General features: G+C 38.6%; 1 protein-coding gene across 2 annotated transcripts in view; it reads left to right on the top strand.

Moving 5' to 3' along the window:
* The window catches only part of LOC124804716 (dehydrogenase/reductase SDR family member on chromosome X), a 66,608-nt gene that overhangs the window by 1,003 nt on the left and 49,399 nt on the right, over positions 1–16,206 (top strand). For both annotated transcript variants that reach the window (XM_047264989.1, XM_047264988.1), the window contains exon 2: positions 4,721–4,828. In XM_047264989.1, coding sequence (XP_047120945.1) covers positions 4,721–4,828 — 108 coding nt within the window. The remainder of the gene's footprint in view (positions 1–4,720; positions 4,829–16,206) is intronic.

The following is a 16,206-nucleotide window of genomic DNA, read 5'->3' as shown; positions in this document are numbered from 1 at the left end:
AATTAGATGTGACTCAGTCAATGATGTGTGTAAGATTGTGCTTTAAACATGTACGAGAGTCAAGATGGGATATCATATTTGACTGTAGCATTCATCGGTGAAGCATACCAGACAGCTGTGACCACAGTGAAATGCACAGCTCAAATATACATCTAAGTTGAACTCCCTTGTATTTTCTTCTGGGCTCTCAACAATTGCATTTAATCTTGTACTGCTTGGTTGGCTGTGTGTAGTTTTTAAACAGTAGTGGCAGGTGCCAAACTGTTTGTGGTCGGCCGAGACAGAGATTGACCTGTGCAACATTCTACTACCCACTTGTCACTGTTTGTGACCCTCTTTTACATCTGTATGTATAGTTTCACTGTAAAGTACCTAGCAGAAGCTACTTCATACCAGTTTCAAGAATTTTCTATCCGATTCCATTCACATACTGGACACGGGGAAAAATGACTGTCCATATGCCTTTGTATGTGCTCTAATCTCTCTTGTCTTATTCTTGTGGTCCCCATATGGGATATTCAATAGTGGTAGCAGAAGTGTTGCACAATCCCCCCTGAACACAGATTCTCTAAATTTGTCAGACAGGATTCCACAAGGGCAATGGCTTCCTTTGTGAAATATTTCCACTTAAGTATGCCAAGCATCTGTTACACTATCATATGGACTATACCAATTTTCTACAGTTACAAGCATGAGTTTTGATTTCTCAGCAGTAGAATTATAAATTATCGCTCAGTCATATCAAAGTTGCCCCACCCAGCTCTTTACCTGCAGAGTGACCTCTGACACAGACCAACCTCTCAATATAACACAAACATCTGATGAGAGTTGCAATTGCACACAGCCTGCTAACTGCAAAACATGTACTTCCTATATGCATCTGTCTTTATTGTAGCATTGAAGGAAAATATCAAGCCATTTATATAATCATTCGAATTGTTATTGTCCTTTTCATCATGAAAAAGGTTTTATAGCTTTCCTACACTGTGTGGGTGCAAAAAACCAAGATCATTGTGTAATCCAGCTTGTGAGTGCTCAGTGTCATGAATGTGGCTGGTTAGATTAGATTAGTACTTGTTCCATAGATCATGAATACGACACCTTGTAATGATGTGGAACGTGTCAGGTTAATAAAAGGTGTCTATACAAGATATTACATTACACAAAATATTACATGATTTTTATTTTTATTTTTGTGGGGGTTGAGGAAATTATCCATTTACTATATCCAAAAATTCATCTAATGAGTAGGAGGAGTTGCCATTAAGAAATTCTTTTAATTTCCTTTTAAATGCTATATGGCTATCTGTCAGACTTTTGATGCAATTAGGTAAGTGACCAAAGACTTTTGTGGCAGCATAATTTACCCCCTTCTGAGCTAAAGTTAGATTTAAGCTTGAGTAGTGAAGATCATCCTTTCTCTTAGTGTTGTAGCCATGTACACTGCTAGTACTTTTGAATTCATTCGGATTCTTAATAACAAATTTCATAAGTGAATATACCGGGTGATTAAAAAGTCAGTATAAATTTGAAAACTGAATAAATCATGGAATAATGTAGATAGAGGTACAAAATGACACACATGCTTGGAATGACATTGGGTTTTATTAGAACCAAAACATACAAACATTCAAAAAATGTCCGACACATGGCACTTCATCTGATCAGAATAGCAATAATTAGCATAACAAAGTAAGACAAAGCAAAGATGATGTTCTTTACAGGAAATGCTCAATATGTCCACAATCATTCCTCAGCAATAGCTGTAGTCTAGGAATAATGTTGTGAACAGCACTGTAAAGCATGTCCGGAGTTATGGTGAGGCATTGGCGTCGGATGTTGTCTTTCAGCATCCCTAGAGATGTTGGTCGATCACGATAAACTTGTGACTTCAGGTAACTCCAAAGCCAATAATCACACGGACTGAAGTCTGGGGACCTGGGAGGCCAAGCATGACGAAAGTGGCGGCTGAGCACATGATCACCACCAAACAACGTGCGCAAGAGATCTTTCGCCCGTCTAGCAATATGTTGTTTTTTTTTTTCCCCCCTCTAATAAAACCGCATGTCATTCCAAGCATGTCAATTTTTACATCTCTATCTACATTATTCCGTGGTTTATTAAGTTTTAAAGTTGTACTGACTTTTTGATCACCCGGTATATATTGTGAAGCCACAGTGAAGATCCCTAGCTCTTTAAATAAGTGTCTGCAGGATTATCTTGGATGAGCTCCAGCAATTATTCTGATTACATGCTTTTGTGCAATGAACACTCTTTTACTCAATGAGGAGTTACCCCAGAATATGATGCCATACGAAAGCAGAGAATGAAAATAGGCGTGGTAAGCTAATTTACTGAGATGTATATCGCCAAAATTTGCAATGACCCTAGTAGCACAAACGTTTCAGCAGATCCTCAGTGTGTTTTTTGCAGTTCTACCCCTCATCAATGCATACACCTAGAAATTTTGAATATTCTACGCTAGCTACCGATTTCTGATCGAAGTCTATATTTATCAGTGGTGTCATTCGATTTACTGTGTGGAACTGTATATACTGTGTTTTGTCAAGGTTTAATGAGAGCCCATTTGCAGAGAACCACTTAATGATTTTCTGAAAAACATCGTTTACAATTTCACCAGTTAATTCTTGTCTGTTGGGTGTGATAGCTATACTTGTATCATCGGCAAAAAGTACCAGCTTTGCGTCTTCGTGAATATGGAATGGCAAGTCATTAATATATATTAGGAACAGCAGAGGACCCAAGACCGAACCTTGCGGCACCCCATTCTTGATTGTTCCCCAGTTCGAGAAACCACCAGTTTTCTGCATATTATGTGAACTGCTTATTTCAACTTTTTGCACTCTTCCAGTTAGGAATGATTTAAACCATTTGAGCACTGTCCCATTCATACCACAGTACTTGAGCTTATCTAGAAGTGTTCCATGATTTACACAATCAAAAGCCTTTGAATAGATCACAAAAAATCCCAACGGGTGATTTCTGGTTAGTCAGAGCATTTAATATTTCATTAGTGAAAGTATATATAGCATTTTCCATTGGAAAAAACCTTCTGGAAACAAAACTGACATTTTATTAAAACTTTATTTTTACAAAGGTTTGAAGTTACTCTAAAATACATTACTTTCCAAGAATTTTGGCTAAGGCAGTCAGAAGAGAGATTCGGCGGTAGACATCAGACATATCCCCTTTTTTATGCAGTGGTTTAACAATGGCATACTTCAGTCTATCTAGGAAAATACCCTCCTTCAGAGAGCTATTACATATGTGGCTAAGAATCCCACTTATCTCTTGAGAACAAGCTTTTATTATCCTGCTGGAAATGCCATCAATTCCATGTGAGCTTTTATTCTTGAGAGTTTATTATCTTCGTAATTTCAGGAGGAGAGGTGGGTGGAATTTCAATTGTATCAAATGGTGTGGGTAAGGCCTCTTCCATTAACTACCTTGCTTTATCTAATTAACATTTAGATCCTATTTTCCCTACAACATTTAAAAAATGATTATTCAAAATGTTTCCTACTTCCGGCTTGTTGTTTATCAAGTTTCCATTCACTTCGATGGTGATGCCATCATCCTGTACTCTTGGTTGCCCTGTCTTACTTGTAATAATATTCCAAATTGTTTTGATTTTGTTATCAGAGGTATTAATCTCAGACATGATGCACATGCTTTTGGACTTTTTAATAACATTTCTTAATGTAGCACAGTAGTTTTTATATTATTTGGTTGTTTCTGGATCATTAATCTTTCTTGTTGTTAGATACAGTTCCCTTTTGTGGTTACAAGATGTTTTTATTCCTTTAGTAAGCCAAGGTTTTTTGCTTGGTTTCTTATTATTAGATTTATCTACTTCCTTGGGGAAACAGTTTTCAAATTCTCTTACAAGTGTATCAGGAAATAAGTTATATTTTAAATTAGCATCAGGTTCCATGTACACCTCATCCCAATCTCACTGCTGAAGATTTTCTCTGAAATTTCTAATTGTTGAGTCATTAATTGGCTTCTTTGGATCTGTAGAAATTAATCGGAGGGCATACTTGTTATTCTTATTGTATCTCACTTTAAAATTGACCTCTGTATGTCTTGAGTGCTTCGTGTCATGTGTTGAGCACTGTGTTTTCGAAACATCTGAGCAGTTATTATTAGAATCATTCTTCAAATTGGGACATAAACTATATCTCGTCGAGTTATAAATTGTGAATGCCCGTTAGTTTCGATCGGCTTCAGAGTGTTAGTTACTTTCTCTGGAATGCAACATTAATTAGGTAACATAGTGGTTTCATTACTTTCTTATTACACATTCAGAGGAGACAATCAGATTCTCTTACTAACCATTTGCCGTGCATATAGCATTTGTTGTGCAGAATTCAGCCTGCGTGGCCTTGTTGGCCATTGGAAATTTTAGTCCTGGTGTACTTAAGTTCTAAATACATCTTTTTTGTTAATGTTAAAGTGACAAGAATCAATTTCTGTTGTCATATCAATATTCGCTAGTCTCGTATACATTGAAAACATGTTATATAATATTTCTTGATGTTAACATCAAGTAATTGCTTCTCGAAATGCATCATTTGACATTTTATTTGTTAGTAATTGTGTGTGATCAAGCCAGAGTACAATATTCCACTGATTCAGAAACAACCCTCGTACTGTGGAAAATTCTAAAAGCTTTGATTCAGTTTGTTTCTTTGTACAGAACTTGTGCAGAGGCCAGGAGATGTTGCAGTTATTACAGGTGGAGCACGAGGAATTGGAGTGGAAGTGGTGAAGAATTTACTGAAGTGTGATATGCACGTGATTATTGGTGAGTGTGTATGTATGTATGTATGTAACCTGTGTATGTAACAACAAATTTTTTTTTAATATGTTGACCAGTGTACAATAACTAAAGTGCAGAGGTCAGCCAGAACTTGTGAACTGACCACATCTTTACATTAAAAACTACACAATGCTTTAACTGTCCAGGAAATTGCAAAAATCATTAGGTTACTTACAAGTAGTTTTTCACCTGATAATTATGGTATTTCAGTACTGAAATGTTTTGCTGAGTTGATAATGCCCCTCTTGAACTATGTTTCTAATCAGTCAATGAATCGAGATATTTTTGTACATTTAAATATAGTACAGTAAAACGTATTTATAAAAGTGGAAGAAGCAAATGACCTATATAGAGCCATTCCTTCCACATGCTTAATGTCTGTTTTCAAAACTGTTAGAGAAGGGAACTTAGAATAGAATAATATTATTATTATTATTATGGTGGTGGTGGTGGTGGTGGTGGATGAGGAGTAGTAGTAGTAGTAGTAGTAGTAGTTTCCACCATATAGACTATTCATCCCAGTGTAACGTGTAGAATGAAAATTTGTATGTTGAGCTAGAAGTGTGTAACAGCTTGCGACAAATATTAGACAGGAATAGGGAAATCCCCATGTATTCCAAACTATAGTGAGAGTATCTTATTAGCCAATTATTTTATAATTATCAGATTTGGGCCTGGGGATCTATGTTCTGGTTAACATAGATGTTTACTACGAACAAGTTTCTTAGGTTTCAGGTATACAAGACAGCTATAGTGGTTTTTGAAATCGATAACGTTACTAAATGCTTAGTGTGAAGTAGAAAACTTTTTTAAGAGGGAAGGGTAGCTGATTAGTGTAAGAGTAGTGGCTTTTACTGAACTACCTAATTTTCTGCTATCATATCTAAACAAATGTTACCTTTGCTAGTTACCTTTGCTAGTGAGAGAGTTGTTGGGATGAGGGGAGACATTCTGGGATGGGCCTGAGGATTTGAATAAGAAAATAAGAATAGGTGGTTTCGCTGGATTTCCAGAATGGAATCACTATGGCAGGGTTTGTAGTCAGATGCCTTCTGTCAGATAATCACTCCAGTTCATCAAGATGGTGGTGGAGCGTTGGTGTGCAGGGAGCATGATTAAATCAAGGTCTGTCTTGAGGTTACGGATAACTGTTCTTTCTTCCATTTGCATCTTTGGTCCTGGGAAGGGATGTGGCAAAAAAAGGGTGAGGCCAAGTTGGAAGTAACGAATTCCTGGAAGATAAATAGGAGGCACATGTTTATATGCCACTAGATCCACAGGAAGTGATGAGACTGAAATTACAAATGATGGGAGATATGAAATTGCTCAGATTGTTACAAGAGATGGAAATTAGTGATGGAGGGATAGGAAAAAGGAAGAGAAAAGGGGTAAGTAGTATGAGAACATGGACTGTAGGAAAGAAACGGAAGTAGACCACCTGGTGGAATTTTGCACATAGCATAATTTAATTGGTGCTAACACCCGGTTTAAGAATAAAGGAAGAAGGATGTACACATGGAAGAGTCCTGGAGACACAGGGAGGTTTCAGGTAAACTATATAATGGTTAGACAGAGTCCTGTCAAACACTTGGTTGTGCACATTCTACACCCATCACAAGCTTATCCTATCCATTGGAATCAGGGCCACCTTTAGAAGCAGGAATGCATACTAGTTTGTGACAGTTTCTCCACAGCACTTTATGTGGGCATGTCCACCAAGCAGCTGTCCACCTGAATGAATGGTCATTGGCAAACTGTGGCCCAGAGTAGAACCGACCACCCAGTGATGGAACATGGTGCCAAGAGCACAATATGATCAATATTAATGGCAGCTTCACAACACAAGCCATCTGTATCCTTTGTCCACCCCCCTCCCTTTCCATAACACTGTCTTCTCTGAATTGCATAGATACGGGTTGTCCGTGCAACATATCCTTAAATTCCGTAATCCTCCTGACTGACCTCTGTCTTTCAAAACCCCATACCCCTCACCTGCCTCCACCACTGCTTCAGGACTCTAATTTCACTCATCCTGCATTCAAACACATAGTGTCTTCCCCACAGACTCCCCTTTCTCTGTTCTGTCACCTCCTCTTCAACGTAACAGAGTTTTGTGGCCGTGGTGTCCATGCCTGTACTACCATATTCCTGTCCCGCTTCTTTCACCCACATTCCTGTCCTGTGCAACCACTGCCTGTCCCTCCCAACCATCAACCACCCTTCTTGAACTCTCCCTCCCACTTCCTGCCCTTGCTTGCCTCACGTACTCAACCCAACCACAGGCGTGTGAAGCTGGTGGTACTTGATTTGCCAGTAGGAATTTAATGGCTTTGATAGTCAATGCCAGTGCTGCATAGATACCAGGTTTTCTGGAGCATTATTGTCTGAAGGACATGTGAACACCTGTGTGATGGATTTTATCTTTGTGGAGATGGTATCAGTCAGGGCACTGTTTATCTTTGCTGGGAATATCTGTTGGATGCACGTGCTACCAATCCACTTGAGTGAGAGCATTTATCAGGCTGGAATTTCTGATAAGATTATTGTGATTATATTCTTGGGAGAATCCCTGTCTTGTATTAGTTCATCTTGTGTGAATAGTAATATTTAATAAAACTATGTAAATGTGTTAATATTTGAAATTTCTAACTAACTAATATTAGTTCAAAAGTAACAGCATCACATATTTGAGAACTGTTAGTGCTTTTATTTTCAAAGAATTGAAATTTTGTTACTGGTGAGGATAGAGATCATTGAAGTGGGACAAAAACTGAACCTTAACTCTAGATTTTAAATGTTTGCAGCAGAATTCAAGTTTCAAAACTTGCCAAACTAGGCTTGAACCCCAGAATCTCGCAATTCATGGGTAGTCCTCTTAGTGACTCATGAGCCACCCTCATGGTGTCAATTCTGCCACATATTTCTAGTGCACAGTACTAATCTGTAAAGAATCTCAGAACAGCGTGCACTTGGCTGCAAAGCCAGGATTCGTTCTGGAGAGTATTTTGACAGCTTCACCTACTGCTTTCATCAGATGTCTTGGTCAGTGGATATTGGCCAAACTGAACTGGATGAACTGCATTTTGCCTTTTGTAACTGAAATCATTTTCTAGCTAACACAGTGGTGTTCCGGTGCAAGTTCTGCCACTGGGCATTCCCCATATGTCAGTTGACAGAAGTCTCTTTTGCTTAAAGTATCTTACCCTCTAATCTGTACCAGCACAATTAGTTTCACTGCGAAAGCTTCAAACATCACAACAGAACATTTTTATAAAAGAAACATAAATAGATAAATTCATAAGAGGGCTATGAGCCATCTGAAATCCAAACAGAGTAAGACAATGAGGTAACCCTTCTGCTTTTGTGTTTAATTGTATCCTGGAGAAAGTAACAAGACAGTGGCAGAAAGAAATACACAGGGATATGAAAATAACACAGAAGCTAAAGTAACCTAAATGAGCTTCTCACCCAGTACCTCACTTAATTTGGAGTAGGAATTAAAATCCATGGAGAAGAAAGAAAGACTTTGAGGTTTGCCAATGACATTGTAATTCTGTTGGAGACAGCAAAGGACCTGGAAGACCAGTTGAATGGAATGGACAGTGTCTTGAAAGGACGACGTAAGATGAACGTGAACAAAAGCAAAACAGCAAAACAAGGATAATGGAATGTAGTCAAGTTACCTCAGGTGATGCTAAGGGAGTTAGGTTAGGAAATAAGATACTTAAAATATTAAATGAGTTTTGCTATTTGGGAAGCAAAATGAGTGATGATCATTGAAGTAGAGAGGATATAAAATGTAGACTGGCAATGGCAAGGAAAGCGTTTCTAAAGAAAAGAAATTTAACATAGTGTAGATTTAAGTGTGAGGAAGTCTTTTGTGAAAGTATTTGTGTGGATTGTAGCCATGTATGGAAGTGAAACATGGAAGATAAATAGTTTAGACAAAAAGAGAATAGAAGCTTTCAAAATGTGGAGCTACAAAAGTGCTGAGATTAGATGGGTGGATCACATAACTAATGAGGAGGTAGTGAACAGAACTGAGGAGAAGAGGAATTTGTGGCACAATTCGACTAGAAGAAGGGATCGATTGGTAGGGCATGTTCTGAGGCATCAAGGGATCACCAATTTAGTACTGGAGGGCAGTGTGGAGGGTAAAAATTGTAGAGGGTGACAGAGATGAATACACTAAGCAGATTCAGAAGGATGTAGGTTGCAGTAGTTACTTGGAGATGAAGAAGCTTGCACAGGATAGAGTAGCATGGAGAGCTGCATCAAACCAGTCTCTGGACTGAAGACCCCAACAACCACCACCACCTCACTTAAAAGGCAGCAGTCAAAGATGGAGACAGTGTTCGGACTGCGGAAGAATACTTTGAAATACAAATGCCCATCTTATCACACCAAATTCAGATGGCAAGCTACTGTATGTATGTAGTACACAGGTGGTGTCCAAACAGAAGCTGTCAGAAATAAACAGAATGAAAGGAAGGAAATTTCTGAATATCGTGGGGCCAAAAGAAGTAATATCAGAAGTCATGAAACAGACTTTAAAAATGCTGTATGGAACTATAGGAAACTATCATTTTCAATTTAGATTTAATAGCAGATTAATTTACATTAAATTGGAGACTAAATAAAAAATGTTGTGAAAACTTGGAAAGATCTCAGCCACAATAAAGGAAGGATGGTGGCTTCTTATGGACACACTATTAGAATAATACCAGAAAGTGTTATACAAGGTATTTAATTACCAGAAGAACAAAACGTGATAAATAAAAGAATTATATCTGCTTCAAAGAAGGTGCGGAACCATTGCAGAAGCTACATCTGGAGTTAGACAATTACTCTGCAATTCACAATTAAGTGCCTGACAGAGGGTTCATCAAACAACCTTAAAGGGATTTCTATACCATTTCACTCTCAAACAACATTTGAGAAAAACAAACACTTAAATTTTTCCATGCAAGCTTTGATTTCTCTTATTTTGTTTTGATGATCATTTCTCCCTATGAAGGTGGGCGCAATAAAATATTTTCACTGTCTGGGGAGAAAGTTGGTAATAGAAATTTCATGAAAAGTTCCTCCAGTGATGAAGAATGCCTTTGTTTTAATGATTTCCGCCCCCTACCCCATTTCATGTGTCATATCTGTAGCACTGTCTACTCTATTTCACGATAACACAAAAAATGAGCTGCCCGTATTTGGACTTCTTCTATGTCCTCTGTCAATCTGAACTGATTAAGATCTCGCATGACACAGCAGTTATTCCAGAAGAGGGCAGACAAGCATAGTGTAAGCAGTCTGTTTAGTAGACCTGCTGCATTTTCTAAGTGTTCTGCCAATAAGTCTTTGGTTTGCTTTCCCACAACATTATGTATTCAGTTGTTCCGATGTAAATCATTTGTTAATTGTAATCTGTAATCATTTATTGAGCTGCAGTCTTTTCTACAGGGAACAGAAGTTCAGAGCAGTCTAACAAATAGGGGAAAAAAGTTGTAACAATGTAGGAAAAGACAGATTGCTACTTACGATAAGGAAGGTATGTTAAGTTGCAGATGGGCACAATTAAGACACACAAAGCTTTCGGCCAGTAGTGTTTCCTTTCCTCTGGGTTCTGCCGTGAAAAATATAAAATAGAAAATCTGATTGGGTTTTGAATTTTTGATGGAATAAGTTACGGATAAGGCGGACTTCGTATTATTGATTGAGATAGTGCTGTAATTTGACCATGCATGGAAGACCAGGTCAGCAACACTACAGAAAGGGACTATACGGAAATAGCATCAGAAACTAGTTGAAATTTACCTTATAATCTTGTTAGAAATGCAGTACTAATTACAATATAGTCTTCATGGCTGTCCTCCTAATTCTCTTATAGGATGACCCGTCTTTCACTTTTCTCCGTCTGTTGAAAACTTTAAGTTGTCACTGTCAGGATTAATTTTTAAATTTGGCGATAACCATTTTGAATCACTATTGAAATAACTTTGTTTCGTAATATAGTTTTAATTTCCACTTTAAAGCATATTTAACACAGTGCCGAAAAATACGTCTTTCGTATGAAGACAAGAGAGAGATAGTGAGTAATGAATTAGTTGTTAAAAACAAACACCTACGCAAAAGTAAAAAAAACAATTATTTATAAAAATTGGTTGCTGGCGCAGCACTCTTCCGCGTGTGCGATTGTAAATCATATCTTTGTATTGGCGGAGGCGCGGTAGTCAAAGTACCGTTACAGGCCACAGCCTTCTTCAGTGAGAGAGAGAGAGACACACACACACACACACACACACACACACACACACAGAGTCAAGCACACCTCAGCATCTTGGGCTGGAATGCAGCTCACACATGGGATGTAAGGGGTATGGATATATGGAGGGGGCGGGGAAGGGGAAGGGATAGTAGTGTACGGGTGGTGGAGTATGCATGGACTAAAATGCCAACAGGCACAGTGTTAGGTCATTGTGGGGCAGGGAGGTGGGGGGGAAAAAGGAGCAAAAATAGGAGAGGAGCAGGAAAAGACAGGCAGATGGATTGAAAGAGAGTGGGGGATGAGAATGGGGAGGAGACAATAGGACAGGGGGGGGGGGACTGTTGGGTGGAGGGTGTGGGGACAGTATGTTACTGCAGGTTGAGGCTGGTACAATGACCATTTATTCACACAATGTTAATGTTTATATATTTAGTCTTTTTCTGGATAAGTATTGGTACCGAAGGGTCTGAAGTAGTGACGATCAGCTTTTACCTCGGCAAGTTCTTCGCATTTCAGTTCCTATGACTGTGAGTTAATTGCGGTCTGCCCAACATCTCCTATATTGTTTCCATGTAGCTTGAATTCAGTGATTGGATGTGATTTGTGTTCCATCATGCACTGAATTTTTTCCACCAATACTTCTTTTATAGCTTCAGAGAGAAATAAGCAAAAATCTTCTGCTTTTAACAACTTTAGGAATTCTATTTTCCATGCAAGCATTTTTAGTATGAGCACTGTTCTCTTCAGTACAACCACCTCTCTCAACATCTCGTCACAAACAGAAGCAGCTAATAAAAAGTAAAATAAAAAAAACTGAAGTCTGCTTTTTTTCATTATTTTTACATACATTACAGCAAGAATAGCAAGAGTGGTGGATTTATCAAATGAGAAAGCAAGAACAGGAAGAGTATTCTTGCAGAAGAGTGAGAGGGGCTGTGTTGTAGAATGAAGGAATACTACCGAAAGAGGGAAGAACTTAAGAAGGAAAGTCAATTGTTTAATCATAGCCCATAGGTGGCTGAAATAATTATGGTAAAAATTACCAAAAAGAAGGAAGTGGACATATTGAACTAGAGGTCAAAGGCCGAAATATTGTGCAAATATGAGGATGGTTCTGATAAAAGTAAATTGAAAGGGAAGTCAGAATTTGTTGAATGGGCTTACTATTACTACATCAAAGCTAAACATAATTTCAATACCATAATATGTTTCAATGTCACAAGTACAGGTATAAAAATGTAGACATTTGGGATAAATTTTCAGAGTTAATGTTCTCAGTTTCTTCCCACAATATTTTGACAACCTAGTTACTTTAAACACCAGAGGAAGACAAGAAGTTGTTGTTGAAATAACATGGAAGGAAAATGATGTTAACTCAGCTGCACATCCAGAAACTTGAAATAAATTTTTATATTTCTTTCCTAACTAACGAAGGACAAAGAAAAAAAAAGGTATAAAAACTAGTACCTTAATGTTGCTGTAGGATGAATTAAATGAATTTGACTGTCACTGATGCATTTGTTTGTGATGATACATTTTTTGGAAGGTTGAGAGTGCTCACTATTACAATATGTCGACTAGTGACCTTGATTTTGGAATGTTTATTTCAACAAAGAAAGGGAGCTGCATTTCATAATCTGTCACTAATACTTCAGTAAATTACATTAACTTGTTCATATTTTTGAAAGAACTTTACCGTAAATGTAGGAATTCTATCAGAGAAGTCACATAACTACACATTACAATTGATGACACGTGTCTAATTAAAACTGCCTTCCTCTGCATTGTTTCTAGGTCCCTGGTTCAATACACAATACAAGGGATAAACTGCTCTTCCTGTACTTCAGCAGTGGCAACATTCTTGTTCAGCAGTGTCTAACTGAAAAATACTGCATGCAGCAGTAGATGGTAATGGCATATGTCACTTGAAATGTGAGATTTCTTTTTCCAGACAAACTTTGTGTGAAGGACTTGCACATTTCCCACACATTTTTAGTCATTTCTTTCTTGAGTTTTTAAGCCCTAGATAATTGTCCTCACACTTTCCTGAGTTCCTCCATTTCGTATAAAAAAACTGTGCCAAGAGTTTTCATCATGGGAATGGAAACTTATAGTAAAGCTTCAGATTCTGTGGACAGAAATGTTTTACTGAATATTTCTTGTGGCAGATGGCTGGACCCTGTAAAAAGTACATTGGAAGGCACAATTGCTAGGCTTGTGTAGCAAAGCACTATGTCATGAAGCTTTGAAATGGATTCACGAGGTTGCCAATATGAGGAGTCATCACTGAGGTTGTGAGTGATGTGCCCAAACAGTGGAGACAGATGAACAATACTGTGGCTATTGAAGGTGTACAAATTGGATGCAAAATACAGTACACTTCCTAGTCATCACCTAGAATAGGGCATCATTATACAAGAAAGTTTAAGGTGCATAATTCGTACTGAAATTGCAGGGAAAACTGATCTCGAAATAGTGCCTGAGAAGACTTGAGGTATGGTATGCAGAAAGCAAGTGTAAAGTCAAAAGTAAAGTGCTTTCAAGGAGAGCATAAAGAGTTCACCTACAATCAAACAAGATCATAATAGACAGAAATTATATGTTGCAAAAATGATGACTGGAAAAAAACCACATGTAAAGGGTTACCAAATTGTGACATTATATGGCAGTAATCAGAAACAGTGCATAATATGCAATGGAGACACCCCCCCCCCCCTCAGGGAACAGAACCTGTATCAGAGTGAAAGAGGACATTGAAAGGTCTTGAGAGACATCTAGGGCATGGAAAAAATAAGATGAGGTATCGGCAGTTAAAGACAGCACCTTCACAAGTATTTGGAAGCAATTTCTAGCAAGACACAGACAGAAGACTGAGATTTCCAGAGTGCATCATGAGGATGGACAGCCATGTTATACCAACCACATATGAAATGCAGTATGTACTATGAGGAATGGCTGGGTGAAGGAAGCAGTTTATATAAAGGGAAGAATTCATACACATCATTGCGGTATATGTTCAGTTGTAGGACAGCAGTGGAAGATCATGTAGTGTAACATATCACTTTGCTAAAGTGATGTTATGCAAGCATTCACCGAACCGACAAATGACGATTGCCACTATAAAAACTTTATTTTGGTAATGAATTAGTATATCCTACTTTTTGGACGCATGTTTTATTTATGTACATGTATTAAGAAATGGGTGGCTGCAGCATATCTGCAAGTCAGGACAACAATAGGAATCGTATCATGTTCATGGTACCTGCTGGTTGGGCGGTTTTATTCCGTGTCATTGGGACCTGCCTTGGAGATATGATGCAAGTCATTGAGCAAGAGTGACCATGACAGTATCCATGATTTCACAGGGACAAGAGAAAACCTGTTATCTAGTCTTCCAGTGGGAATCTGTTAACTGAGACACACTGTTTTTGGACATAATCCTTATCAGTGTATATGATGTTCTGAGTAACGAAGGAATTTTGTTATGAAACTTCCTGGCAGATTAAAACTGTGTGCCGGACCGAGACTTGAACTATGTACCTTTGCCTTTCACGGGCAAGTGCTCTAAAGCTGTGAGGACGGGGCGTGAGTCGTGCTAGGGTAGCTCAGTTGGTAGAGCGCTTGCCCGCAAAAGGCAAAGGTCCCAAGTTTGAGTCTAGTCCGGCACACAGTTTCAATCTGCCAGGAAGTTTCATATCAGCGCATACTTCGCTGCAGAGTGAAAATCTCATTCTGTAAATTTTGTTACGCATAATCACTGTAAATGAGTACAGCATACAATACATTGTTTATGAGAAGAATCATATTTATTTCAACAATCGGATGTAGGATAGTATGCGTAACTTCCGGCAGTAACTGCAGCACTTCATTTCTCGAAGTCTAATCAGAAGGTTGGTGGTGAACTGAAATAATGTGAAAAAGATTGAATAATAGGAAACTGTACCTCCCAATCAGCCTTCACATCACAATGCTATATCGAGGTAAAGAAGCAGCAGAACATTTCAATTGTAGGTGGACTGAGTCAGGATCAAAAATGAACATTACAGGAGTACAGGAGGGACGAGAGAATTGAGAGGTATTGCATGCTGAATAAGTTACTCTTGATCCTAAATGGTCAACACGCTTGAGAAGAAAAGTTGAGCACCCAGAAAAGGAAGAGAAAACAAAATGAAATTTCACAGGTTGAGATGGTATGAATGTTGTTTCGGTGACTACAGAATCGTGTCAGTTATAAAAACCTTGGCAATATTAGCTCACTTATCGGGATGATGTAGCATCTCATCTGGCTTGGATGCAGGCACTCGTTCAGTTGCAAAGAGTGTCATAAAGCTGTCGTAGCCTCTAGCGAGATAAGCTGGCTCACATCTGTTGTAAATGGTCTTCTATATCTCGGATACTGGTAGTGCTATAGAATTGATGCCCCAGTTAGTCTTGCACGTGATATACCGTGGACATATCTGAGGAGATTGCTGGCCATTGAAAAACATTTCAACACTGTTGTCATCTTGAAAAACATTTCAAGAATGAGACCTCACCCCAGATCGCAACTGTACTCACTGACAGTGATCAACTGGGCTAGGAAAGACTTGCGGTTAATCACTGAACATAATTTGACACCATTCCTGGTTACGATTCCACTCCAAATGAAGTTTTTTGAGTTGTGGTATTAATGGCAGCCTGTGCGTGAGATAGAATTCCCCAGTGTGCCTGCTGATAGTCTCTTACCAATGGTGTCGGACGATACAGTGTTGCAGTGAGTGCATTACTTGTTCTCGGATGGCAGGTGTGCATCATACGCACTCTGTGCACATTACGGCAGTACTCCCTTGAGGTGATCAGATGTGGGCAACTGGAACCTTGAGGAGTGTCTCTTCCCCTCATGTTCTCATGCGGTCAAACGTCAGGTCACTGTCACATCCAAATGCCCTGTAAATCTGCATATTGCAACAGTAGACCAACCTGCCAAATGGAGACCCACAATGAGGCCCCCTTTCAAGCTCTGTCAGGTGGTAATAATGTTGCCTCACAAGAGTACATGTCATCTCTGGGTCTTTCACAGTGATCACTCATCTGATACTACATACACCCTATGAGGTCTGGTAAC

Source organism: Schistocerca piceifrons, chromosome 7 (genome assembly GCF_021461385.2).
Source record: "Schistocerca piceifrons isolate TAMUIC-IGC-003096 chromosome 7, iqSchPice1.1, whole genome shotgun sequence".
Classification (NCBI taxonomy): domain Eukaryota; kingdom Metazoa; phylum Arthropoda; class Insecta; order Orthoptera; family Acrididae; genus Schistocerca; species Schistocerca piceifrons.
The sequence above is the reverse complement of the archived record's forward strand: the minus strand, read 5'-3'. Positions and strand labels throughout refer to the sequence as shown.